Source organism: Phasianus colchicus, chromosome 1 (assembly GCF_987193195.1).
Source record: "Phasianus colchicus chromosome 1, bPhaCol1.hap1.1, whole genome shotgun sequence".
Lineage (NCBI taxonomy): Eukaryota > Metazoa > Chordata > Aves > Galliformes > Phasianidae > Phasianus > Phasianus colchicus.
Window position 1 is genome coordinate 89,561,975 of NC_143436.1, and position 26,273 is coordinate 89,588,247.

General features: G+C 40.8%; 2 protein-coding genes across 6 annotated transcripts in view; one reads left to right on the forward strand and one right to left on the reverse strand.

Moving 5' to 3' along the window:
- Positions 1-51: 51 nt before the first annotated feature.
- On the forward strand, positions 52-12,565 carry HHLA2 (HHLA2 member of B7 family). Of its 5 annotated transcripts, none has more exons than XM_031613189.2 (9): positions 52-189; positions 705-742; positions 2,249-2,315; positions 2,863-2,959; positions 3,947-4,267; positions 4,715-4,975; positions 6,767-7,054; positions 9,260-9,354; positions 11,269-12,565. In XM_031613189.2, the coding sequence occupies exons 4-9, from the start codon at positions 2,896-2,898 to the stop codon at positions 11,293-11,295; spliced, it is 1,056 nt and encodes a 351-aa protein (XP_031469049.2). In that variant the 5' UTR covers positions 52-189; positions 705-742; positions 2,249-2,315; positions 2,863-2,895; the 3' UTR covers positions 11,296-12,565. The 5 variants fall into 5 exon arrangements, with proteins under 5 accessions (XP_031469049.2, XP_090008130.1, XP_090008125.1 ...); XM_090151999.1 differs by having other exon boundaries at positions 146-270; XM_090152004.1 differs by lacking the exon at positions 2,249-2,315.
- Positions 12,566-12,651: 86 nt separating this feature from the next.
- The window catches only part of MYH15 (myosin heavy chain 15), a 46,440-nt gene continuing 32,818 nt past the window's right edge, over positions 12,652-26,273 (reverse strand). Inside the window, exons 32-43 of the mRNA XM_031613185.2 lie at positions 25,756-25,952; positions 24,771-25,120; positions 23,924-24,048; positions 21,570-21,685; positions 19,647-19,839; positions 18,774-18,977; positions 17,756-17,881; positions 16,272-16,442; positions 15,629-15,733; positions 14,595-14,690; positions 13,966-14,103; positions 12,652-12,788 (exon numbers count right to left, since the gene is read on the reverse strand). Of these exons, the coding sequence (XP_031469045.1) occupies positions 12,771-12,788; positions 13,966-14,103; positions 14,595-14,690; positions 15,629-15,733; positions 16,272-16,442; positions 17,756-17,881; positions 18,774-18,977; positions 19,647-19,839; positions 21,570-21,685; positions 23,924-24,048; positions 24,771-25,120; positions 25,756-25,952 (1,839 nt within the window). The 3' untranslated portion in view covers positions 12,652-12,770. The remainder of the gene's footprint in view (positions 12,789-13,965; positions 14,104-14,594; positions 14,691-15,628; positions 15,734-16,271; positions 16,443-17,755; positions 17,882-18,773; positions 18,978-19,646; positions 19,840-21,569; positions 21,686-23,923; positions 24,049-24,770; positions 25,121-25,755; positions 25,953-26,273) is intronic.

Genomic DNA, 26,273 nt, shown 5'->3' on the forward strand with positions numbered 1-26,273 from the left:
AAACAGCGGGATTTGTGGTCACCTGTCAGACGTTTTTCATCTGAACAAGGGGTTACAGGGAGCCGAGGGGCGGTAGCAGCAACTGACCCGAGCTGGAAAGCGGGGCAGAGTACGTGTAGGTGTGGCCATGGGAGCGATTGGGAGAGTGCACCGCCCCGAAGAAAGCTGTGCAACTCCTTTAAGTTGCAGGTATGTACACACCCTGCCTCCAAGAAACACCGACCCGAACGTGTGCTCTGGGAGCTCTGGCTGTTCGTGAACTTAGAACAGGTGAAAAAAGAAAAACCCTCCCCCCAAAAGCCCCAAAACTCTGTGGCGCTAAAGGGTATGAATTGGGGTGTAGGGGCGATTGGTTATGTGAGGTAAAATGGAGCGTTTCAGGTCTGCTTCCTAAGGAAATTAGTATTAGTATTAAATGGGGAGGTTGGTGGCCCTGCATGTGGCAGGGCGGTTAGAGATTCGTGATCCTTGAGGTCCCTTCCAACCCTCTGGCCATTCTGTGATTCTTTGAAATGTTATGCATGGTACGAAGGTGCCTTTTTCCTTCAGGAATATTTCTCACCAACTGAAGTTGTGTTTGCAGCCTGAATTTGGTTAGTGTGGAGTTGACACAGAGCTGGCATTTAAGGCATGATCCATTGGAGGACAGTAGAGCGTTAATACTGTTTATTATATTGTTATAGTAATCTTATTTTCCCCTACAGGAACTGGTTCCTGCAAGCCAAAAGGTTGGACATGCATGGTAGGTTATCTTTATGTTCCCTCTAGCTCCAAGCTGTTCTGTGCTTACTGCTGATACAGATTTTTTCTTGTGCGTGTGATTCCTCTTCAGTAAAAAGCCACATGCTCAGGCTTTTCTAGCCTTCTTGAGCTTGTACATGCTTGGAATGTGCCATTATGAAGTTACCTTAAAAAGCAAAGAAACAATCCTTTTACTAAGAACTAATAAATTTTGCTTTACGAGGCAAGAGAATGTTGCAATATGTGTGACTGCGACACAAGTGGGTAAGGGGTAAGTATGCTAGGTAAACACTTTGGCCAGAGTGTGGATAAATAGAAAAAAAATAAAATGGAAAATTCCAACGAGATAATAAAGCATGTGCCTTTTGCCGTTTGTTTCATATAGTGGCCAAAGCAAGTGTAGTGTTGCCCCTGCCACTATCTCAGCTGCTCAGTGACTCGTGTATGTCTGCATTTTAATAAGAAGCATTTTAATACTTCACTTGGCTCTCAGAAGTCCTAGCCAAGGTTCTGGCATCAAGCTGAGGCAGTGATTGTTCCGCAGGAAATTTTTTTTTTTTTTCTGTAGAAGCATGGGAAATGAAATAGCCTTAATATTTTGGTGCAAAGGAAGAACTTGGCAAGTGTTCAGATAACGAGATTCTAGATTCAGAACTGGTCAGTTAAAATCCTGAATTCCTTAGAACTAAAATTACCACGATCATACAGACCAACAGAAGTTTTTTCTTAATGCATTGTAAGAACTGTACTGAGTAGAGTGACCTTCAGCTAGTTAGTTCCAGCTGTATTTCGATACAACATCATGGAAAACAGCTAGAGAGGATGTGACAGTCTGCTTTCTCCTGTCTTCAGACTCTGACGCAGGCCACAGAGCCAGGTCAGACCTGCTTCCAGAATCTTTGCCAAATTCATGAGCTCTCTCTGCCACGTAAGAGAAATTTAGCACTGATTGCAGTTGCTGAAATTCAAACAAAGACAGTGTATTGTGTTACTACGTTGGAAGTGTTGGACAAATAAAAGTGTAATCCAGGAAAATATGATGCATACAGTTTTCCAGTGTCTAACTCCTTGCATTGGAAACTGCTGCTACTCACTGTAGCTAATGGTGCAAAAAATTAATATATTGAGATTGTTTTACTCTTGCATAATCTCTACTTCAGGTTTTAGAATTTGGTGCCCCTCTGGCCCCCTCTACAAAAAGTGATAATACATAAAATCACTCTAGCTTTGTGGAAGAAGCAACATGCAAAAAAATCCTTGGGATGTAAGATTCACATGCATTGCAAATACAATTGCACACACCAGTCAAAACTATTTGTCAGTATTGGTCTGGGATAGAAGAACTGACTAGCAAGCCCAGTGAAACCTGTGCCCTTTCTAAGTTAGGAAGAGTACGTGTAGGTCTCCTTTCAGAAGGGACAAAGAAGAAGGGGAAGCCCTTTAGTCTCTTTGTGAGCTATATGAGTCATGAGGTAACTTCTTTTCCATGTTTTGCTATATTTTGAAGTAATACACCTGGATGAAGGAAGAGCGGGGTCTGTCAGTTACAGGAAAGTTCTTGTGTCATTCTGCAGGTGAGTTTCCTCATTCATTTCACTGACAAACCTGAAAAGCTGATGGGAGAGCCTCATCTTCTTCTGTGTTCCTACCCCAGACTTTCTTATGCACATTTGTAGAAGTTCACTTGATCAGAAGGGTATCAGCTGAAGATTCTTTATACCTGCAGTATTTGGGCATTCAGGCAAACTCCCCACTTCACAAAAACAAATTCCGCAGTAATCAGGAGTCTATTTCAGGAAATGAAAAACTGACTTGACAGGGTATCCTTTTGGAAAACGCACTTGGCTGTTTTTTCTCTGTCCTATTCATTAATTTTGAAAGTCAGCACCAAATATTAACACTTTAAAAACAGACTGAAAATAGATTGCATGGTAATAAGAAGGCCTAGACGTTTATAAAATGTATAGTATACTTAGTAACGTTAATGCCAAGAAACATGTCAAAACCTATTGCAGCCAAATTTGATTAGTTGATAAACCGTACAAAGAAAACAATACAGCTGAAGAGTTTTACCTGCACTGAAACAGCTTTGTTTTTTTTCCCCTCCTTTCTTGTTGTCAGTTTGAAATGAATCTACTATGAACCAAAGACGACATGAAGGGACAGAAAATACCATCTCTTATTCTCCATTTACTTTCCATTTGTGCTACGTTTTGGGGTAGGTTGTAGTTTGTTTATGAAAAATAAGGATGACATCTGTTACTAATTTTTCACGTGAGGAATTAATTCAAACACTGTTAATGGTTAAAGTGGAGCAAAGCATTCCTAAGCTGAAAATGAATGGATGATTGTGGCCTTGGCCTTTGAGCACGCAGACTATTACCTTCTTGCATTTCTGCCACGTGACAGCTGGTGACCATTCAGCATGCAGTGGTTGTCAGTTAGTACTGAAAATGGTTCCATTTATATTAAACTTTGTGCTGAGGTGGCTGGGGAAAGGTCATGCAGATTGCTTTGCTGGGGTTGCCATATCTGTGGAGAGGGCATCATAATTAAACATCAATAGCAGCCAGGTATTCTTTGTGTAAGTTAATTTAGAGTAATGCACCTTAATTACCTCCAGGAGCTGGGACAGCATTCCCTGACACCATTTTGGGGTTACAAATCCTTTTCAAAAAGTTCTGTCCTTCCTGACAGTCACACAATTGCATTCTTTTGTCAGTAGAATTGCTTGGCACTGTGAGCATCACCAGTAACCCAAGTCACTGTAACCTACCTGTTTGAAATTTGAGTAATAAGCTGCAGCTTGAGGCTGGGAACTCCCTTAGTGGAATTTGATGTCAAAGGTGGTGTTTTTAGAGATGTACTGGAAACTGCAGTGCTAGGGTGGGGGTCTGCTAATGTGAATACATAGGTGTTCAGTCAGATTGCCCACTTTAAACTGATGGCAAGATCAAAGACCACATCCCTACATTATAATATCAATTACATTGAATGAAATGAAGCAAAGTATGGCTGTTCCTCAGTTGCTGTTCCATGGATCTGCGCTACAGAAAATCTTTGAAAGACCATGCTTTTGAAAAACATAATAGGAGTGTTCTAGCTACTGGAACCAGAGAAGTTTTCTGTCAGGGATAAAGAGGTGCAGAAAATACTTATGGTACTTGTAGGCTAGATTTAACGTAACTTACTCATTTGTTCTTAGGTTCTAGAGAACAGGAAATCGTAACAGGGCTCTTTTCTAAGGATGTCATCCTTCCTTGTCATTTTTCACCTGGGAGCGATGAAGTAATTTACTGGAAGAAAGAGAACAAAAATGTGCACAGCTACTATGAGCAGAAGGACCAGTTAGAAGGCCAACATCCAGATTACAGAAACAGAACACACCTTTTTCATCGGAACATTGGTCAAGGAGATGCCTCCTTGAAACTTAGTAATGTGGCCTTGACTGATAAGGGCCTTTATCATTGCTATGTGGGAACAGAGAAAGCCAAAACAGAAGTGGATGTCATGCTGCAGGTGCGAGGTTGGTAAAATAACAAAAGTGCTTGGACTGTGCCAGTAGAAATTGGCTGTCTCTTACAGATTTCACTGGTGTTATTTCCCCATTGGAATTGAAATCCTCTAACTCTAATGGAGCACATTTGGGGCCTTCTGGTGTTCTCTTTTCCTCTGGTAAAGTGTAACAAGTTAAAAAAAAAAAAAAATTACAGTGTGGCAGAATCAGAATCTACTGCACAGTGATTTCAAAAGAGTAATTAGTACACTTGTCTTAAAACTTATCGTATCTTCTTAGAACAGTAATGGCAGTAAGTAAGGCTATGCTTTCCTTTGAAATCATGTATACTAAATTTTGTTCTTTATTCTAATCTTTCTTCTCAATGTTATTTAAAAGGACCAACTACTTCAAGTTAAAAATGATTTTGAAACTAACAGGTCTACTTTTTTTTTTTTTCTTTTTTCTGATTTACAGTTCTCTCTATTTATGCACTGGAATACCAAAAGACAGACACAGAAAGGATGCTGAAATGCTATGCCTTTCATACTTATTTGATGCCAAATGTAACTTGGGTACGAGGCACTACATATATCCCAGAAACAGGTCGGGAGGAAACCAGGAATGGAGTTCTCTCTTCTATTAGAAGTGACCAGAATGTTATAAGCACATCTGATACTTACTACTGTCATATTAATCTCTCTCATGAAAACTGGACCTCTGAGTGGAGTATGCAAGGTAAAGATAAAGGGATAAAGCCTCTTCCTACATCATTATTGTAATTATTGGTTGTCACATTGCTGGGATTCTTCAGCCTGCAGAAGAGAATTCTCTGAGGAGACCTTATAGCAGCCTGGAGTAACTCTAGGAGACCTACAGACAAACTGGGAAGGGACTTTTTATAATGGCAGGTAGGACAAGGGTAAATGGTTTTAAACTAGAAGAGGGTAGACTTATACTAGATATTAGAAAGAAACTCTTTACTGTGAGGGTGATGAGACACTGGAACAGGTTGCCTAGCAAGACTGTGGATGCCCCTTCCCTTGCAGCATTCAAGGCCAGGCTGGATGGGGCTTTGAGCAACCTGTTCTAGAGAGGTGTCCCTGCGTATAGCAGGAAGGTTGGAACTATCTTAAAGGTCCCTTCCAACCCACACTGTTCTATGATTCTATAAAGCTGGGTGCTGAGCCAAATTAAATCCAGTATGTTCGCTTTGGGCCAGCAGGGGTATGGAGTAGTGAAAGAAGTTGCATCAGCCTCTTTGAAACTCATTGTTTAAAATTACAAGTAGGGACAAGAATGGGTAGCTTGCACTTCCATAAGGTAATCTTACTCTCAACATGTTTTCTTTATCATTTTCACATTTCAAAGGGTGCATCATAATCAAACTTTATGCTTTGTCAAAAAAAGAATGACCTCAGACAAAATGTTGGCAAGCCTTAGTGAACCCAAGGGTTACGTGAGGGAAAGTTTGCTGCTCTTTATGCTTGTTAGTTCATTCTCCACATTTTGCCAGAGTACTTTCAGTACCGTCTGATCTCCTCTTTGCTCTTCTCTTAAAGTGTATACTTAAGTACGCAGGTGCAGTGTTGGATGTGCATAGGTGTGAAGAGCCACAAGCATGTTTACATTCAGGCAAATTGCAGCTGATTATTACTGAAGGAAAAAGAGGAATAAGAAAAAGTCTCCATTTTGTCCTACTCCTGCAATCCAAGCATTCTCTGGATTTACAGTAATTGGTACTTTGCAGCCTCTCGTGTTTCTTAGGAAATGTTTTTAATTGGATCAAGAGCACTGTAAAAGCTCCTTTCAGATATATTCATGACTGCCTTCATTGCCCTGATTGCTTCCTAAAGCACACCCAGAACACTCTCAGCTCCTAATCCACTGCATTTGCTTCAGAGGAAGAGCGATGTTTTTAATTTACATACAGTAGTGTATGACTATGGAAGGTTTCAAGTATGATACTATAGCAGATAAGTGCATTGTAAATATCTGTTTCGTTAATCTGTCTTTCCAATCCACAAGTGAAAAAGCTGCATTTAATTACACCTTTGTTTGACTTTCATTGTATGTCTGCCATCTCATTGGAGCATTTTGGGAATATATTTCTTTCCTGTTCTTTATACAATAACATTGTATTGTATATATGGCTATAGGTGGTTGGGGTTTTTTTCTCATAATAGTTTCAGCTCCACACCTGTATATTCAGTTGCTCCCAATATCTAGAACTTCATATTCCTTTAGACTGCACCTAGAATGGATCAAATCCCTTCTATTTATGAGTCCTTCAGGATCCTGAACCTTAGGGAAGAAATATGTTATTTGGGTGTTGTTTTTTTTTTTAATAGTTGTATGATAGCATCTAAGGTAAACCTTTCAGAAACATACTGTGGTGTGTGACTGTGGTATCAAGGTACTGAAACAAGTTTTAACTTTTGTCCATTGTGGATTTTTTTCTCCTCTAACTAACCTTCATATCATTTTCTAAAATAATTATAGAGGGCTTTTTGTAATTATCTATTTCAGACCAACTTTCAAAAGCTGAAGGAAGTAGTGCTGCCATTTCTTGTGAATACAGCAATAACGCTTTACGTGCTGAAGATTTCATTGTTGTCTGGAAACTAAACAAAAACGCAGCTATCTCAGTCCTGGCCTCCTTCAATGGTGCATTTCATACTTACCAGCCTAGAGTTCAAATTTTCCAAAACTTTTCACTCAGCATTAGTAATCTTAATGTAGATGACAGCGGAGACTATGTGTGCAATATTTCAACACCTCACTACACAAGACTTAGTGTGACAACGTTACAAGTTGGTAAGTTATTGCTCCTTCCATACCAGAGGGAGGGGAGACAAATGATGGGAGTTCAGAACCAAACCATCAATCAGAAATCTGTAAAATAATGTTTTACAGTAAATACTGGCTAGAGGAAGAGCCAATGCATTATTACTGTCCCAGCTGAAAAACATTAAGATATATTTATTTAACGATCTGTGTTTTTTTTCCTTCTATTCTATGCACAGAGGGCTGTGCAGTCAAGAGCACAAAGAAACTTACAGAATTTTGTCATAAATGCTGTGTCAATAGCAAATAAAGCCTTTTAACAGTAGGAAGGAGATTAAGGCAAGCCCAGAGATGTGTTATGATTTTTTTTCTGCAGAAGAAACCTTATTGAGAAGAACCACATGGTTGTTATTGTCAAAGGTTTAATTCTACACAGTAGGCCTTTCTAAGACTTGGAAATACATATGTATTTCTGCATGCCTTTGTTTTTCTTAACTCTAGTAAACTTCCCGCTGTGAAGTTTTAGTTACAGTTACTTTGTTGTCTCTGGCTTCAAGTAGACTTACTGATTGACTCTTCTATCCACTGAGAACTCTTGAGGTTAAAAGTTGACTCCTTTTAGCTTTCCAGTATTGTAGTGCAAACAAAGTACAGATGTTTTTCAAAAGTAGAGTGCCGTTTGGGATGGTGCTTCCTTAAATCTTAGTTCAAAAAAGGAGGAAATAAAACCCAGCACATTCAAAGAGTAGCACATAGGCATCAATCAATTAAATGCAATCACCTGAAAGACTGAGAAAGCTTATCTAGGACACCTCATTTGTTTTTTTAAGAAAAGAACTTGACACAAATAGATTGGGTGTGAAAACGAAGCAGCATAGCATAAAGAGGAATTGACTAAATTACAGTAACTGCATATTTGTCTTCCTCCAAGGTAGCTTAATTTACAACTGGAAGTTATGCTTTTAATCTCCTTCATATCATATATAGTCAGCGTCATTGCCTGACTCAAACTAAGCAAACATACCTCCTTGAAGCTCAACTTCCAGCATGATTTTCCTGTAAATCTGATAGTAAATCTGAAGTGGAGAGTATAGGACACCTCCAAGATGTTACACATATGACTGATGCTCCTAACGTGCATGCACAACTATGTTAGTCTCCCTGTACGTTTGCAGGAGATATACACACACACACTTATTGTGCTGCTCATGTTTTACTAATTCTGGGCCAGGAATACATTATACAGAACAGGAAAAACATTTACCAAGTTGATGAGTATTTTTGTGTCAGCACAAGCTGAAAACACAGAGTAAGCAGATAAGGGAATGATCTAGTTTAGTATGACAGATAGTGCTCTGCTATGGACATTCTCATTTAAACCATATGCTGAATGCCCACAGTTTAGAGCTAAGTGTAGAACTTCTCAGGGCTTTTTTTGTCCCCCCCCCCCCCCCCCCCCCCGGACAAGACAAAACAGAAGAAGTGAAGCCTAAAATAGAACCACATGTAAAAGATAGAGTCCTCTAAATGTGAGTGTTCTCTTATTGTTGAAAGGAGCTGAACTAAGGAAATGCTCAGTAGTGCATAGAACAATTCTGCTTAGATGGGCTTTTGTCTCCTGTGGAATCCGTTGTTACTACCCATTTGGGAATCTATTGTTTTTGGTATGCATCTGGATTGCATGGTTGTATCAGGAAGCTGGAAGACATTTTAGATGAAAGTTGCAAAGATTCTATATGGTTAGACTTGTGGTTTGAACTGGAAGATACAGAGTCATACTGGAAATCAGTAGTGCTGCTAATGACACTGAACGCTGTACCTGGAAGCATTGTTTATCAGGCTGATATTAAAATCACAGAATGGCTTGGGTTGGAAGGGACTTCAAGGGTCATCAAAATTCAACCTCCAAGATACTAAGAAGTTATCAGATTGTAACTTATGAGAACATTGGATTTTCTATCAGCACAGTTAAGGAAAAGTAATGTGGTCTTAGCTATTCATGCTCAAGTCATTAAAGTATCACTTTATAGTCTTCACTTGTTGCATGGGTCAAGTAACTTGACCACTTTATCAGTGACATTAAAAAGAAATTGATATGTTCCCCCTAAATTAATGGGTTTTACATAATAAATAAGAGAAAAATCATAGTTTAAGTATACTTACTGGAAAACAGTGAACGTTAGTGTGCAATATAAAAAGCTTTTGTTTAACATTTTGAAATTTGTATTTTTAAAGATGCAGATAACACCTCAACAGTTGCGATAGTGATAGTGATAGTGATCATTGCCATTATCATCACCATCAGTACGATATACTGTCTGTATAAGAAGGTATGTACAATCAAGTGGATTTATTTTTGAAAACATTAAACTGAAATCTAGATCTTGGGCGTTTGACAAAAACATAAATTTGTTTTTTGTGGGGTAAATCATGCAAAAAAAGACTGAAAATATAGAATGATAAATCTCTTCAGAGGAAAACTGTCTTCATGTCTTTTGTGTCCTGAAAGCTCTCTAGGCTATAATATTTTGGTTGTAATTGTGTTAAAATGCCCTTCCCTTAACCAGATTGCACTCCCATCTCTGTGAAAAGATGAAAAAATAGATTATCCTTCACAAATATTTCTGTTAACTTTAGCAGAGTCTGTGGTGATAGAACAAGGGGAAATGGTTTTAAACTAAAAAGAGGGGAAGATTCTGATTGGATATAAGGAAGAAGTGTTTTTTTGGTTTTGTTTTTTGTTTTTTAGATATGATAAGGTGGGTGAGGCAGTGGAAGGCTCAGAGGGGTGATGAGTGCCCTGGCTTTGGAGACATTGAAGGTCAGGCTGGGTGGGGTTCTGAGCACCCTGGTCTAGCCTTTAAGTGTTCATTGCTCCCCTGTTCATTGCAGAGGGGTTGAATTAGATCACCTTGAAGCATCCCTTCCACCTCAAATAATTCTCTGATTCAATAATGCCTTTTATTCTTATGTATCTGTAGTAGGCTGGCTCTGTTTTATAGTATTCTGCCTTCTTCCTTTTCTGGTCAGTTAAAAAAAAAAAAAAAAAAACAGAACAGCTATTATAGTCCTTACTTTGTATGGTAAACCTTGTCCTGTGTGACAGTATGGCCCCATCTGTGGAGAGATGCATCTTTGAATTCACTGGGCATTATGATTTTTTCACAACCTCAAACTTGGTTATACAACAGAAACTGTGAGATAACAAGAGCACACCAGAAAGCCAAATCTAAAATCATAGAATGAGGTGGAATAGACTTCCAAGATCATCCAGTTCCAATCCCTCCACTATAGGCTGGGACACCCTCCACCAGACAAGGCCTCTCAAAGCCCCATCCAGCCCAGTCCTGAACACTTTGAGAGAGGAGGCATCCACAATCTCCCTGAGTAACTCACTCCAGTGTCTCACCACCCTCACAGCAGAGGACATCTTCCTGACATCCAGTTCAAGTCCACCCCCTTCCAGCCCAGAGCCATTTCCCCTCATCCTGTTGCTATGTGCCCTTAGAAAATGATTGAATTTCTGTTTGTTTTTTTTTCATCAATGTTATTAAAACTGGAGGTTTTAAAAGTGGAGGTTCTGTTGGATGCTAGCCAGTTTTAATAACATTGATATGCTTTAGAGATGGTGTGTAATTAATGAATATACAGATGTTATAATTAAGAAATATACAGGAAAGTTAGGCTAAACAGGTTATCACGCTAAAGAAGAACGGTTGGAAAGCTTACTGAGAAGACTCCAAGAGGAGTGATCTCCAAAAGAGATCCTTTCTCAGTGGCAGTCAGCTCTTAAATGGGGTCTAGGAAAGATGCAGCCAGACTCTACCCCTCTGGTAACACAGGAGAATTGTCTTCACCTGTGTTCCCAGGGCTGACTCATTGCTTGCCTCAGATGGTCAATCAGAGGTTCAGGCCGTGATTCAGAAGTTCCCATACAGGTTACCACCACATGCAGATGAAGCTGTTTTGTTCAAAGAGCTTAAGCATTATCCATTTGTCTTGGGACTTGCTGAGATCTTTCACTTAGAGGGAGCAGAACAATATATGGGTTAATACAGCAGTGGTGACATTGATTGAGGACTAGAGGGAAGAAATAGGAATGCTTCTACATTGTTGTGTAGATATTTATTTTGCTCACCTTAGTATTAAAATGGAAAATACTTACCTCTATCACAAGAAAGTCTTGTTGGGATTGATTAGACACATAAGTAAGTAGTTCTTACGAAAGTTTTTGTTTTAACCAGAGATGCAGAAACAATGGAATGATATGAGGGCCTGGACATACTAAAAGAAACCCTTTCACTGCAAACAGAGGCTCCTGTGATTGTTGCTGAAAATAAGCTTGGAGAAATAGGAGTTCCTTCCTACTGAGTCACACTTGGAGAAAAATACATGGCTAATTACCTGAGCAGCAGAAACAAGCAAGTAAACAGACAGAAAAAAGTATATGCAAGTCAACTGACACTTGTATGTGAGCAGTCTGCATGAAAAACTGAAATTTGGGTGTATTAAAAGAACAACAGGAAGGTTTCACAGAAAATCAAGTATTGAGGGTTGTTTTTTTTTTGAGGTTTTTAACTGTAAGGGGAAGAGAGGACTTACTGTTTTGCACTTTACTGAATGTTTTAATACCAAATATAAAGTGGAAGAGATCTAAAAGAACACTACTTATGAGGCGAAGGCAGTCTTTACGTGACAAGTCCCTCCACAGCATTTCTGATGCCAATCATAGAATCACAAGGCTGGAAAGGACCTACAAGATCATCTAGTCCAACCCTCCTCCCAGTACCATTGCTACCACAAGCTCTAAACCATATCTCGTAGTTCCTCATCCAGACTCCTCTTGAACACTGCCAGGAGTGGTGACTCCACCACCTCCTGGGCAGCCATTCCAGTGCCTGACCACTCTCTGAGAGAAAAAGTTCTTCCTTATGGCTAACCTAAATCTCCTCTGGCACAATTTGTAGCCATTTCCTCGGGTCCTATTTGTTGCCTGGGAGAAGAGACCAAACCCCTCCTCATCACAGCCTCCCTTCATGAAGTTGAAGAGTGCAGTGAGGTCTCCCCTGAGCCTCCTCTTCTCCAGACTCAACAATCCCAGCTCCCTCAGCCACTCCTCATAAGACTTGTGCTCCAGACCCCTCACCAGTTTATTTGCCCTTCTCTGGACACGTTCTCAATGTCTTCCTTGTAGTGAGGGGTCCAAAACTCAGTACTCAAGGTGCCGCTTCACCAGTGCTGAGTACAGAGGGATGATTGCCTCCCTGCTCCTGCTGGCCCCATTATTTCTAATGCAGGCAATTCTGTCCTGCAGCTAGAGAACAGAAATCCTTTGACCAATTGTAGGAGAAGCTTCTAAAAGGTTTGTTTGAAGTTTAGCTTCTGCTGTCCTAAAAAAACTGGTACAGCCCCTGACCAGCAGACAAGACAGCTAGAAGCTGAGCTATTGTGACTTTAAGGGTTGGCCTTTGAGACTGGGAAACATGACTGGATTTGCCCTTCAGCTTGATTTCACAAGAGATCTGCCAATTAGGATTTGTTCCTATTTAATGAAGTGGGCTATTGGAAGTATGTAATCCTTTATTGGATCCCTGGGGCTCAACAAAATGAAATTATATAAAAATGAATGGAATATGCTATACTGATATTTATTTTTGTAAGTGCTTGTTTTAGTTTTAATACATCTGCTTTTAGTTACGTCTGATTGTATGAAACATCATCTTGTATCTGTGAGCCAGGACTGTGCTTACTCCTCTTCATGAACCTGAAATGCAATTGAGAAAGTATATAGCTGTTGAAAAACAAAGCATTGCAAGGGATTTAGGATAAGTTCACAAGTAAATGACAAAATCTTCTGTTCACTAATGCTTGTGCTTATTTGCAAAATAAGCTTATAGCTTATAGCTGAAATACAGTAGCACTAAATGGTGTAGATATTGAATCTAGCCAAACTTTTCTGTCTTACTTCAGCTAGGAATATAGGCAGCTTCTCCTAATGCTAGTGTTTGTATCCTTTGAGAGCAAATGATTTCTGATGTGTCACAATATAATGTTGTTTGCTCTGAATCACATACTTCCTAGAGTATCCAGGAACAGGGGTAGCAGTATTAGAAAACAAATAATAATGCTAATAAATAAAGTCTTTCCTATGGCATTCTCTCCCTAAAGGAAGTGTGCAAATGTGTAAAAGACCAGATGTTCATCTAATATTAATGTAGCCCTGCTATAAAGAGTTTATCTACAGTAGTTTATTTCAGCTAAAGATGACTTTAACAGTCTATTATAAAAGCAGAAATTGGAGTATTTCCTTTTGCACAGAATTGTGGATACAGAAGAATGAAGGAAGTGATGGGACAGAATGGGATAAAAACAGCTAAATAATATGGAAAGATTTATGTTCTCTTACTTAACTTAGGAGCTTAACCTCCATTACATTTATATGTTGTTAAGTATGGGAGTTTATGTTACCTTTGCAAATGAAGCAAATAAAAGCAGCGACCCTGCTCCTCTTCTATCATTCCTACAAAGTTGCAGAACCACCCTTCCTTTCCCTGGTTGCTATCAGGCAGGTAAAGTCAGGTAGAGATTTGATTTCGTAGCACCTTTCAGTTTCATCAATCTTACTTTACTTTAGTACCATTTTGCTCAGGTGCAGAATACCACAGATGTATTTCTCGTTACTAATCACACCACATGACTAACACCTAATATTTTCATCCAGCTCTTGAAATCAATGCAGGTTTTTTTTGAAAGAGCACTGTTAGAATAACTGGCACTCTGCTAATGCAGTAATCCCCCGGCTCCACTGCATACATAGATATCTACATCATTAAAGGAAGGGAGAGACAGAGCTTTTTAATATCACATATGCAAAACAGTCTGGAAACTTCTGGCTACTGTGTACTGAGCAGTCACATTTGCCCCATAGAGTAAAACCGTACCTTTTTCATGCCAATATCTCTTGACTTGCTCCTCAGCTTGTTAACTTGAGATTCAGCTATTTCTGCCCTTTCTTCGGCATCATCCAGATCGTGTTGCTGTTTTCTGTACTTCGAAAGGTACAGATTGGCTTGTGCTTCCTAGAGAGAGAAAACATCAGAGCTAATTTCCTCCAATCACTAAGAAACAAAGCTTTCTACTTCAAGTATAACAAAAGGGCTCAGTGTGGCTAAGTAACAGCCCTATGGGACCCACTTGACTCTTGAAGGGCCAAGGGTTGGTGGTTTATTTTATTTATTTATTTATTGTGGTTAGGGTTTTTCTTTCTTCCTCCACAAAGAAAGGATTTCATATTTCCAGCAGCACTCTTCATTTTAAGTGAACTGGAAGGCTCTTAACATACCTCCTGAGGGAGTATCAGGAAAAAAAGTCTTTCCTGTTCTTCCCCTCCCTTTCCATCTTGCAAATTACTCTCCAATCCTGAGATAAAATTGAATAATTTCTTCTAAAGTAATCAGTGCAAAAGCTATGTATTTTATATTTAAGTCCATTTATAAGTCCAGCCTTCATATAAACACAAATAGTAATTGGATAACACAATTAGGGAAAAAAGGCCTAAACAGTCACTTACAGCTTCCTCTGCTTGGTGTTTGTAGCTTTTCACTTTTAGTTGTAGCTTATCTATCAGATCCTGCATTCGGGCCAGATTCTTCTTATCTTCTTCTGACTGTACCAAAACACCAATAATTGGGTTAACAGTGTAAAAAGGCCAAAGGCATTTCCCACAGTTCAGTCATTACAGTTGGCAAGTATATTATTTTGCAAACATGCTGTCTGAAGTATGAACGAGTCATATTGTGGTCAACCTGCACATAGATTCTGTAGGCTGATTGAAGATGTGTGAGATCTTGGAGGCTGGGGACTAAAAGAGAGTAGCCTCTGTACTTACATAAATACAGAGGAGGTATATATGATATGAATATATATTTATAGCATATATACCTATACATGCACAGAAAATTCCTTGCTTGGGGGTGAGAAGCACTTGTTATGGAGTGCGTCGTTATTGAGTGAAACAGGCCTATGGTCATGCCTAAAATATACATAATTTGATTATTGTAAAATCTGTTTTGAAGGCACTTCTGGTAAAATTAGACAGTTTTAAGCTTTTGCAGGCCATAAACAGGCAGATCAGTTAATTCTATCTGCCTGTGTCTTCTTAGCAACCTTCAGGCTCCGCATACAGAAGTCAGAATAAAACAACATGTATGATATTAAATAATAGACTAAACAGATGGATAGGATGAACAGCTGTTAGTAAACCTGTGATAAGTGTCAGAGCTCTGGGACTGGGCAGCCCTACACCTGGTGATGCATCCAGATCCTCTCTTTAGCAACATCAGCACAACTGAGAGACAGCTGGGCTTTCTTCTGGGCAGTGTGAATCATCATCTAAGCCTGCTCCATTTTATAACCATGCTAAAACCATCCAAATCCCAGCAATAAGCATTCTTTGTACCATTAGTTACAGTAAGTCAGGCAAGATGGTAGTAGCCCTAAAAAGATATTCTTCCCATCCATAAAGCTTCTTGCAATCAGAAAGCTCTGGGTAATGCCCTCCTTTATTCTCCACTGGGACCTAGTGGCTATGCAGTCCATGGTCACCTGATAAGTCAGCTCCTTTATGCGCCTCTCAAACTTGCGGGCTCCCTTTTGGGCATCAGAGTTGCGGCGGAGTTCGTTCTCAAGTTCATTCTCCAGCTCACGAACCTGCAAAAAAGAAAAAGCTCTTGCCCTTACATTACATGTATAATGCAGTGGATAATGTACTTCACAGTTCAAGAATTACTCACTTTCTCAGCATCTTAATAGAGCTGAATTTCAAAAATGGATCATTCTACTTTTTCTTAAGTGTATTTAAGGTGAACCAGCAGTCAAAGATCCCACTCAGAACCAGATGCTCGGTAGAAATTTTGGCAAGAGAAAAAAATGTTCAAATGAAGCAAGCAGAGGCCTTTCCCGGTTTTAGATGTTGTGCCATTCCTTTTTAAAATTTGTCACTATTTTTTTAATGAGGAAGTTGGCCAACTGCTGTGCTATAATTATCAAATGAATTTATCATTCATTTTAATGATAAAAGGGAAATGTGTGTCCAAGAACTGTTCACTTGCTTTCTGTGAAACAGAGAAAAGCATTCACAGCATATGTTATCAGCCTCTATAAACTTATCAGGCAGCCCTAGGCCATCTACCCAGTCCCAGTTCTTTAAGAAAGGGGAGAGTGAACAGTAGTTTGATTGCAAACTTACCCTGGATTCCAGTTTCTGGATCTGTTTCTTGCCACCTTTCAGGGCAATTTGTTCTGCTTCATCCAGTCGTTTCTGCAGATCTTTAATGGTTTGCTCCATGTTCTTCTTCATTCTCTCCAAGTGAGCACTAGTATCTTGCTCCTTTTTAAGCTCTTCAGCCATCATTGCTGCCTGAAAAACAACAAAACTTTACAGCACCTCTATTATGCCACAGAATTGTGCCTCAGTAAAAACCCAATGGAAGATCTGTCTTGAATCATCCACTACTTGAATCATTCACTATACCCAGAGCTCCAAAGAATATTTTGTGTCTGCATGTATCCCCTGGGCAGAGAGAATATGTTTTTTTTCCTCTCTCTATTCTAATGCCGTGATTTAAGGTGGGTTTTGTTGTTGTTTGTTTTACTTATTATTTGTTTGGATTTAGAATTCTTGCTATGTGTTTACATGTCCTCATTTACAATACCTGTAATCTGTACAGTTCACGACAGACATTTCAACTAGAACTTATTTAAAAAATCTAGTATTGGAGTTAGGGCGTCTTGGTAGGTAGTAGATTAAAACAATTGGAAGGCAAATTTTTCTGAACAGCCATAGATGAGAGCTTCCTGAGCAGCTGTAACAGCACAGCAGTTTCTGTAGCGTGCTGCTATAGGAAGCTCAGTTTCAGCATCTTATGTCATTGTCCCTGGCCATTCTGCAAGGCTGGTAACAAGCACGCCTATTAGCTCTTTTCTAATTTGACATGTTTCCCTGCTACCAAGAGCCATTTACAGATTTTGTATCCATCACTGAGCAGCCATTGGAAGCTAGCAATTGCTGCAGTCCAGGCTGGAGTTGAATCAAGGACAATCAGTGTCTTCTCTCTGGCAGGCAGTAATAGCACTGCCTCCTGAGAAGCGAAGACTGTGGTACAAGAATAGCTTCATTCATGCACACCATGATGTGATATGTCAGCACAACTCTGCATTTCTCCAGGTCTGTGGGAAATTAAAGTATACTCTAATGAAGGACGTCCAGATGATGTCCTCTTCCTGATAGGAAGAATGCACTCTGTCTTCTTGGATCTTTGTCCTCATATTTTCCTAATAGACACCTAGTTACGGGGTACCTCATTTTGGACTCAGTAATTTTGTTTCTTGTATCAGATTCAACATAGACCAGTCAATCAGTTAGTGCTAGATCAGTCTGAACTGGTTTAGCCTACAGAAGTGTACAGTTTACCCAATTGAAAGGTGATGTGACTTGAGACTTTGAGGATCAGTGGAATCTACATTCTTGAAAAAATAAGATAAAGTCAATCAAGCAGAATTCTTTCTTCTCTTTTTACCTGCAGCCTGTGTAGTTGTAGTTTCATCTGCTGCCTCCAGATTACTGTGGAGCATTTGGGATATATCAGGTTTGTAACATACATAAGAAATGCTGTGCTGTCTTTGGACACTGTGGAGCTGAAACAATATTGAGCAAGGAACCAGGCTACTTACATCTGTGATCGCTTTCTTGGCTTTTTCCTCTGCGTTGCGGCACTCCTGGATTGATTCTTCCACTTCATTCTGCATCTGGGAGATGTCACCCTCCAGCTTCTTCTTCTGATTGATCAGGCTTGTGTTCTTTAATTACATTTTCCACAAAGGCAAAGCGGAAAAGGAGGAAAAGTGATTATTGGAGACCTAACTTCTTTAAATACCATAGCACACCAAGGTTTAATTATTTTTGCAGTATTTCAGGAGACCCAGCAGTATGGTAAGGACTTTTGCTAACTAGCTAGCTTCAGGCCTAGGAGGTGTTAAGAGTACTCACAAAGCTGTAAACATTCAGATTTTGATTCAGATAAAATAATAAGCTAGAGACTGAAATAGAAGAATGGATAAGGCAGTTCAATTCGGAAAACTAATGATCCATAATCTGTTAGTTAATGACGTAGTTAGAACAAAAGCCTCATATCATCAAAGCAGAAAAAGCTCATTCTCCCTTCTGAGTATTCAGTATTTGGTGAAGTGAAGCTTGAATTTTGCAGCAAAAATGCTGCTGAGTCAAGAGGTGTTCCTACATGACTCTTCAAGTCCAAAGGCCTCTCTTAATGAAGCCCTGTGGTGTAGTTGAGCACTTTTTGCTACACTGCACAGCAGGCCTGCACCCAGGCTCTGCAGTTTGATTTGCTGAGTAACAGCAGCAAAAACACCATGTCTGCTTCTCCATCCCAGTCGCAGCCAAGTGAAAGCAGGGAGCTATGGTTTTATAGCACGTAGAGAAGGAAAGAACTACAACTTGCTCTTGTAATCACCCATCCATATTTTCTGGGAACTGCGTAAAGCAGTTGGCTGCGCCATAAGTTCCAGTTATCCTGGCAGAAAGGAGAGAGCACATCTGCAGAGTGCCTTATTTCCTCTCCTTCATTTTCTAACCAGAAGGAATGCAGGGAGTGTCTGTCTTGTGATGCCCATGGATGAACAGTGTCAATGCGTAACAGGTGAAGCTCAGTTTAACCCAGGAAAAGCCAACCTGTGTATGCAGCAGGTTCACACGTTCAGTAGCTTCCAGCAGCTCATGCTCTGCCAGCTTCCTTGCCCGTTCAGTCTGGTCCAGCAAAGCCCTCAGCTCATCCAGCTCTGACTGGAGAAGGTTGTTCCTCCTGTCAGAGACTGCCAGCTGCTCCTTCAAGTCTTCATTCAGGTGTCCCAAGTCATCCAGCTGCACCTGGAGCTCCTAGAACAAAGCAGCCAGGTTTTACCACGCTAACTCCATTCTGAGTCCCTGTATATATAAGGACCTATAGATTGTAGAGATCACCTGGAGCCCACCTCCAAAGATTCAGTGTTTCTTTATTGGAGAAAAGCTTCCTCTAGACTGTTATCTCAAGAGCTTTTCTGGTAGGTGGTACAAGGGAGGAAAAACCTGAGCTGAGATCTGTCAGAGCTGGCACTTCTGCCTGAGGCAGAACTGGCAGCTTGGGCACAGGAAGGACAAGAGGCAGGTAATGACTTAAGAGATCTCTTAGCTTTTTATATCTTTTTAAAACAAAAAAATTTACCAGTGTTGAAGCAGGTGAGAAAACTGAACATACACACACACTCCCTGTACTCCAGCCAAGTGATTTGCTCTCCAATTTTAAAAGATTTGCAGGCTCTTAAGAAAATCACAGATTTTCAGTACCTCATGCTGTAGCTCTCTGCCCCTGCGGGAGGCTGAAGCTAGCAGGGTTTCATGCCTGTATCTCACCCACCTTATCTGCAAGTCTTGGAAGAAATCTACTGCTCAATATTGTCTCATATCAGATGTGATCATAAGGGCTTTACTGCATGTGCTTGAGAGTAGCTTCTCTCTTGATCACTGTCACCATTACTGTTTTGGTATGAAACCCAGCTCTCAAAGTACCTTAATTTGTGTCTGCAGGCCACGTGCTGACTTGGTTGCTTCTGCAGCATGTCTGTTAGCATGGCTGAGTTGGATTTCCATCTCGTTGAGGTCTCCTTCCATCTTCTTCTTCAGCCGGATTGCCTCATTTCTGCTCCGGGCTTCAGAATCAAGGGTGGACTGCAGAGAATCTATGGTGCGTTGTTGGTTCCTCCTGATTTTGGATAAAGTAGATGGGAAGTTAAGGGTGAAGGGAGTTGTTTTACTCTCTGGGAAGGGATGTAGAGCTATGTGAAACCATACTTCACCTTCAAGAGGTGTCTCATCTAGAAGCAGCACTACATTTCTGAATGACATACATAGCATGGGTTTCTAGCACCTTGTTGCTGTGTACTTGTCTAGTATGTTTCACACCCTCAGCCAACTCCTGATCTATAGCATCCTTCTCCCATGTTTTCTTTGGCAATATTTCAGCAGGGAACTTCCTTAAGTATTTTACGAGCACAGGCAGGTACAGACCTGAACCTTGCAAGAAGCACTTCAAGCTTAACTGTCACTTGCCATATTTACTGAATCATCTACTGGATGCTTTGCACGAAGGCATTAAGAAAGGAGATTAATCAAACTGATGGTTGGTGGCTACATTCAAGCTAATCACTCTGGGGGCTCTCTATATAGTAAATGGCACTTGCAAGCTACAATTTAGTGCATCTTAGAGTAGGTATTGGAACATATATTTTGTATGCTGAATTATTATGGGAGTAGATCGGGAATAGAAATCTGTGTTATGGACATGTAAAGTTAGAAGAGATTAAGCCCACTGTAATTAACAGGCTGGTCCCCCTGTTAAAGGAAGCTTTCTGTCAATTTAAGAGATGGCAAAACAAGTAGAGGCAGGTGCATAATTTTCCTCTTAACAGTCAGAACAGAGAGGCTTAAAATCAGCAGTTCCATGTTCTGAGTCCCAAGGTGAAGGTTTTGCTCTCCTGCAGCCAGAAAGTAACTCAATATACAGAATATGACTCACACAGTAACTCACCCTTGGCCAGGCTCTGCTGTTTGCATATCATTTCTGGGAATTCATTAAGGCAACAAGGAAAACCTTGACGATCTTATTGCTTGGGCAAGACAGAGAACTGTGCCCCAGATTCCCAAGGATAGCCCTGCCTGCCTGCAGGGCAACCTAGCAGCAAAACATGCACAATGTAGCTGAGCAGGAACACTGAATGGAATGGCTTGTCCTGTGGTCTCTGTAATCAGTGTAACTCTTCACACTAGGGTTTGTGCTAGAAGAAAGCAGGGAAAAGATTTCATCCTTCTGTCATCTGATTACTTTTCCTTTTTCTTGCTGCTCAACCCTTTTTACATGCAGGCTCCTCTCCTTTTATATCCACACTTTCTGTACCTCTCCAAATCTCACCGCTTATCCAAATTGTGCATGCATAACTGCAAGCTCCTTGTGTCCTCCTGCATTATGGATTGCATAAATGAACCAGATGCAGAATTAAATATTGCCTTCAGGTAGCATCAATCTGAGCACCACTGCAACAGTTCTGCTGATTTGCGGTTCCCCTTGGAAGGGGCTCATTCTAGAAGAAGCAGTAGACTACATCTGCTTGTTTCCTGCTGTAAACATACAGGCTCATGGTCTTCCCGTGACTGTGCCAGCTGGTTTACCTGCAACTGCTTTGTGATGTGTCTGGTGGGTTTACATGTACACTGGCAGAGACTGAACTGACAGGAATATCTGAACTAAGAAAAGATCTTGTGGTAGAACTACCCTCTGGCAGAGGGCAATAACCAGAGCTGCCTTAGTTACTGGCACTGCCAGCATCTGCTTTTGCTGGCATAACTCACTGCGGTTTGTTTGGCTGTCTTGGGTCTTGAGAATATTTCTGATCTTTATAGGAGAAGAAGCAAAAATAAAAGCTCTTTGCACAGTACCTTATATTTTCCATTTCTTCATCCTTTTCTGCCAACTTCCTTTCAAAATCAGCTTTAAGCTGAGAAAGCTCAAGCTGAAAACGAAGGGTCTTGCTTTCTTCATGCTCCAAAGCTCCCTGGAATAGAAAGCACCATGAACTTGCAGTTGCTTTTTCTTTTTTTTCAAATCACAAGCTGATGCAGAAAGAGATCCCTTCATGCTTTTCTCATGTAGCAACATTCCTCCACTACCCCTATCTCTAAGCAAGGGACGTGAGCTGCTTACTTGGCAAAGCAATGCTTTTATTCACCTTTGATGCAACCTGGCAGCTGGAAGATGGAGCAGAAAGCTCCTCATAGTACAAGTTCTCAAACAGTCCATAGCTCACCAAAGTACCAGGTACTTTAGACCTTGCCTACATGGTTTTGATACCAGCTCATGCATTCCCCTGCACTGCAGTGTAGACACCCTCAGGAAATGCATTGGCTTCTAAAGGAAAGGGAGAAGCTGAAGCCAGATTGTTGTTGGGAGCTTGAAGGGGTCCACATACAGCTCATCAAGATCTCTCCAAATCAGGGAGTTTTGAAAACCTCCCACATATGCAATCTCGTTATGGAGTGACTTTAAGGAAACACAGAGCAGGCATCAGCTCTGTGAGACAAACTACAAAACTAATCTGCCCCTTATTTCCAGTAAACATGAAGGAAACAACATCAACAGGGGAGGTCTGTCCTTGTTCTGATGTTCTCTCTCACTCATGGAAGTCAAGAGCTGTGCTAGTGGCAACCAATAGTTAAACACCAGGTCTTTGACTCTCAGGTCATGCGCAAACCAAGTTCAGGGCCACTCTGACTCACTGCTGCTCTCATCACATGGAGAAGGAAAGTGGAAATGAACACCACATAGTTTGAAAGTGCTCTCTGAAGGGTAAAATTGCACTGGCTTTGCTGTGTTTCCCTCAAGAGATGGTGGAAACAGAATGGGGTTCCCAAAAGCAAAGCTGTTCAAAATCCTTGCTTATCTCTGGCTATTGTGCAGCAGCTACAGGTCACTTTTCATGCCACTTCATGCCAAGCAGCCACTCTGTGTTACTGGGAACAGCACACAGAAGCACCAATGACCATGACCAGAAACCCAAATCACAAGGGAGGGAGAAAGTCTGCACTAAGACATTTCTATCACAATGAAGATACATCATCGCTTTACTTCAGTTAGCTGCCAATTTCAGAGATTCAGGAAACCATTTCACACAGTTCATGAAAGTAAAGCGTGCCCCTTGGATCCCTCAGAACTGATGTATTCTTTCCTGTGAGAGAAACTCAGTGACAGAACATGTAATCACCCTTCACATCTCAGAGCTGGGGGAGACAGACATGCCATTTCCTCTGCTCTGATTGTGAGACCTGTTTGTTTGGCTGTGAAATCCCTGCAATCTGTAAAGCATCCTGTAATAGACAAAAGAAGTTGCACAGCATTTAAGGCATTAATGGATCCCTGTTGCTGCATGATGCTCACTTCAACAGATGCTGTGAAAAGAGAACAATTCAAATGAAACACAGCCCTCCCCTACAATCCCTTGCTGTGTTGCTTCTAGCCAGCAACACCGACACCCCCTTCCTAGCTCTGCAATGCACCAAGCTTCCAGAAAACCCTGGAAATAATCAGAATCTCCACTCAGTCTGTTCTGCGTTGTTGGTTTGTTTCTGTAAACTGTGATAGGCCATCCCCATTGGATACGTGCATACCTGTCACTATAAAAAGAAACAGTGATGTTAAGTGTCTTTACCAAACTCTTATGGGAGTAAAAGATTTTCTGGATGGCCTGTTTTTGTCTTGTTTCCAAGCTTGGGACCACTATTTTTTTTAAAGTGAAGTGCATCATCTAAAGCAATATTTAAAACCTCGTAGGATTTAATGTCATCTGGAGGTTTGTTTTCTTATGCTCTATGATAGGAAATGGTGAATTTGCTGATGGAAACTAGACACTAGAGATATCTGATAAAAAATTGTAAAACCATAATTCCCAAATTTCCTGAAAGACTGGAAAGCTCTCATGCTGGTTTTTCAGAAAGTGAGCAGAGGATTTTTGTGCTTCCAGAAAGAAAAAAAAAAAAGAAAAAAAAAAGGGAACAATAACAACCCCTACAAGACACCTCCTTTGAAGCAGCCTCTGTTTGGTGATCTCAGAGCTGAGATCTCCAAAAGATGCCAGTCTCTCTTGAAACCCATGGCTGGCTAGCAAGCTCAGGGGAGCTGATTGCAGGGCAGTTCCACTTACTACTAGCACATTTGCAGTGTAGCTGAGAGGATCAAAAAGGAGGGAAATTCATGATAAAGAAATAATTTCTCAACCCATTGAGTTCTCTCTCCTTACCTCTGCTTCTTCCAGAGCCAGCTGAACCTCTGATTTTTCTTGTTCTACCTGCTTCTTGACTTTTTCTATCTCATGGAGGTTCTTGTTTCCTTCACTGATCTGATTGGTCAGATCAGAAATTTCCTCTTAAACAAACAAAAAAAAAAGGTCAGAGGGATTTAGTGTCAATTTGAATATTCCAAACATACACAGAATGAGAATATAGGATCCATGCCTCTGGCACCTCAAGTGCTCATCTGTATGCAAGACAGCTTGTGTACACCCTACTTGTACAGCAGCTGCTTTTACCTGATGAACTTGAGGGCACAGACTTTCTCATAAACACTTTTGAAGCAGTTTAGTTTTGATCTGTGATCTGCAGGCTAGCAACATGGTGTCCTACTTTGGAGGCTATGTAGGCCTCACCTGTTGCATCTTTGCCACCTTTCTTGTTCCTTCTCTGAGGCTGACACCCCTGCAAGCAGTGAGTTCACTTCCCCTGCCCCTGGCAGGAGGAGGAAAAGGCAGTGGCCATGATTAGAAATTTGCTTTCAACAATGTGAATTGCTCCATTGGATGTAACAAGCAAGGATTGTACTGCTAGTAAAAGGCTACACTGACACTTAAGGGTCTTCCTTCTCCCTTGCAATAAGAATTCTTGTTTCAAATAAAACTGTAGGCAACACTAGATCACACAGATCTAGTCAGTCCTCTGGCAAAACCATTTTCAATGCTTAAAACTTTTATTTCCAATATCAGAGTCTCCAGGCACACCTGAAAGTTCTTTTAAGGATAAGAGAAATGCCTTTCCCTACAGCTGATCCCATTGCAGTGTCGCACCAGCCATGGAGTTCTGAATGAAGCCTACCTTGGAGATTCTTGTTTTCCCGTTTCAGAGTCTCCAGATGGTCCAGTGTTTCTTCATAGGCATTCTTCAGCTTGAAGAGCTCTGTGCTGAGGCTGCGGGCCTCCTTCTGGGAAGCTTCCAGCTCAGCCTGTGATTCTTCATACTTCTGCTTCCAGTCATTGATGATTTTGTCGAAACCACGCTGTTTCTTGTCCAGGGAGGCAGCTGCTGAGTTGGCCTTTTCTAGATCAATCATCATATCTTCCAGTTCATTCTGCAGCCTGTGCTTTGTCTTTTCCAGAGAAGAGCACTTGGCGTTGGCAGCTTCAATTGCTTCTTCAGCTTCTTGCAGGCGGGCAGCAAGCTTTTTCCTGCCAGATGGGAAGAAACAGCAAAATGAGTGAGGGCAATGACTGCTGTCTATCCAGAAAAGCTGACACCAAAGCAATATCTCAATAATTTGATTTCCAAGGGGAAAATGGAGGGGGAAAGGAAAGGAAAAATAAATAAAAATCAAGCCTCTAGAGAGAAGGGACTTTCGTAGACAAAAAATAGCTTAAATTGTGAATGCTACAAGTGGCAGATAATTTTGTGCATGTGCGTGAATGTTTGAAACTGAACTTTTGACTTCTCAGTAAGAAGCCTGCCATGATTTCTAACTGTGACCACTATGGGCTGGTTGTGAATTTTGATAAAAGCTAGTAAAATTAAAGTGCTATATACTGAAACTTCCATTTAAGAGACGTAGCTTCTGATTAGGAGGCTGATCATGCCTTGGGTTTTTGGTCATAGGCTATTTAGATGGGGAAAGCCACGGCCTAGTAGTCTCAGCAAAAAGAAGAGGTCCTGGAAAGAAAGGAGGAACCCGAAAAAGATCACAGTGAAAATCCTAGATGGACAAAATGTACTGGAAGTGAGGGAAGATTCTGCAGACTGGAGATGCTCAGAGACAGAGGCTACAGTCCTCTCAGCTGAGTGCCAGATGAAGCCCATGTAAGCCACTTACTTGGCATCTTCCAGTTCCTCAGTCCTCTGAATGGCATCAGTCTCATACTTTGTTCTCCACTGCGCCACTTCTGCATTTCCCTTGGAGAGAGCCCGCTGCAGCTCTGCCTTGGCTTCTTGCTCCTCTTCGTACTGTTCTCGCAAGAGATCACAGTCATGCCTGGCTGCTTGCAAGGCATGAGCCAGGGCGTTTTTGGACTGTAGGGACAGAAAGGTCACAACATTGCAAGGTTACTACAGGATAACCTAAACAAACATGCCCTAGAAATTCAAATGAAGGGTCAAGTCTTTGTTTTTTTTTTGCTGGCCTTGTCAGGCCTGAACAAGTCAGGCAAAAAGTCATCCCAACAGGTAACATGCTGAGCAAACCACCAAAACTGAAGATATTCTGATACCTTTGGAGAAACATTTCGGTTTATAAGATGCAAGATCTGGGATTTTGCATATACTATTAGGTCAGTTTTATTTAGCAATTATGAACACCACTTATTTTTCAAAACTATTCTCCTTTGACTTGCT

What these genes read in the sequence shown, in the direction of transcription:
- HHLA2 (XM_031613189.2), top strand. Translation starts at nt 2,896, where the DNA reads ATGAAGGGACAGAAAATACCATCTCTTATTCTCCATTTACTTTCCATT. An exon ending in TGTGACAACGTTACAAGTTG is followed by an intron (nt 7,055 to 9,259) that starts GTAAGTTATTGC and finishes GTATTTTTAAAG; the next exon opens with ATGCAGATAACACCTCAACA. An exon ending in TATACTGTCTGTATAAGAAG is followed by an intron (nt 9,355 to 11,268) that starts GTATGTACAATC and finishes TGTTTTAACCAG; the next exon opens with AGATGCAGAAACAATGGAAT.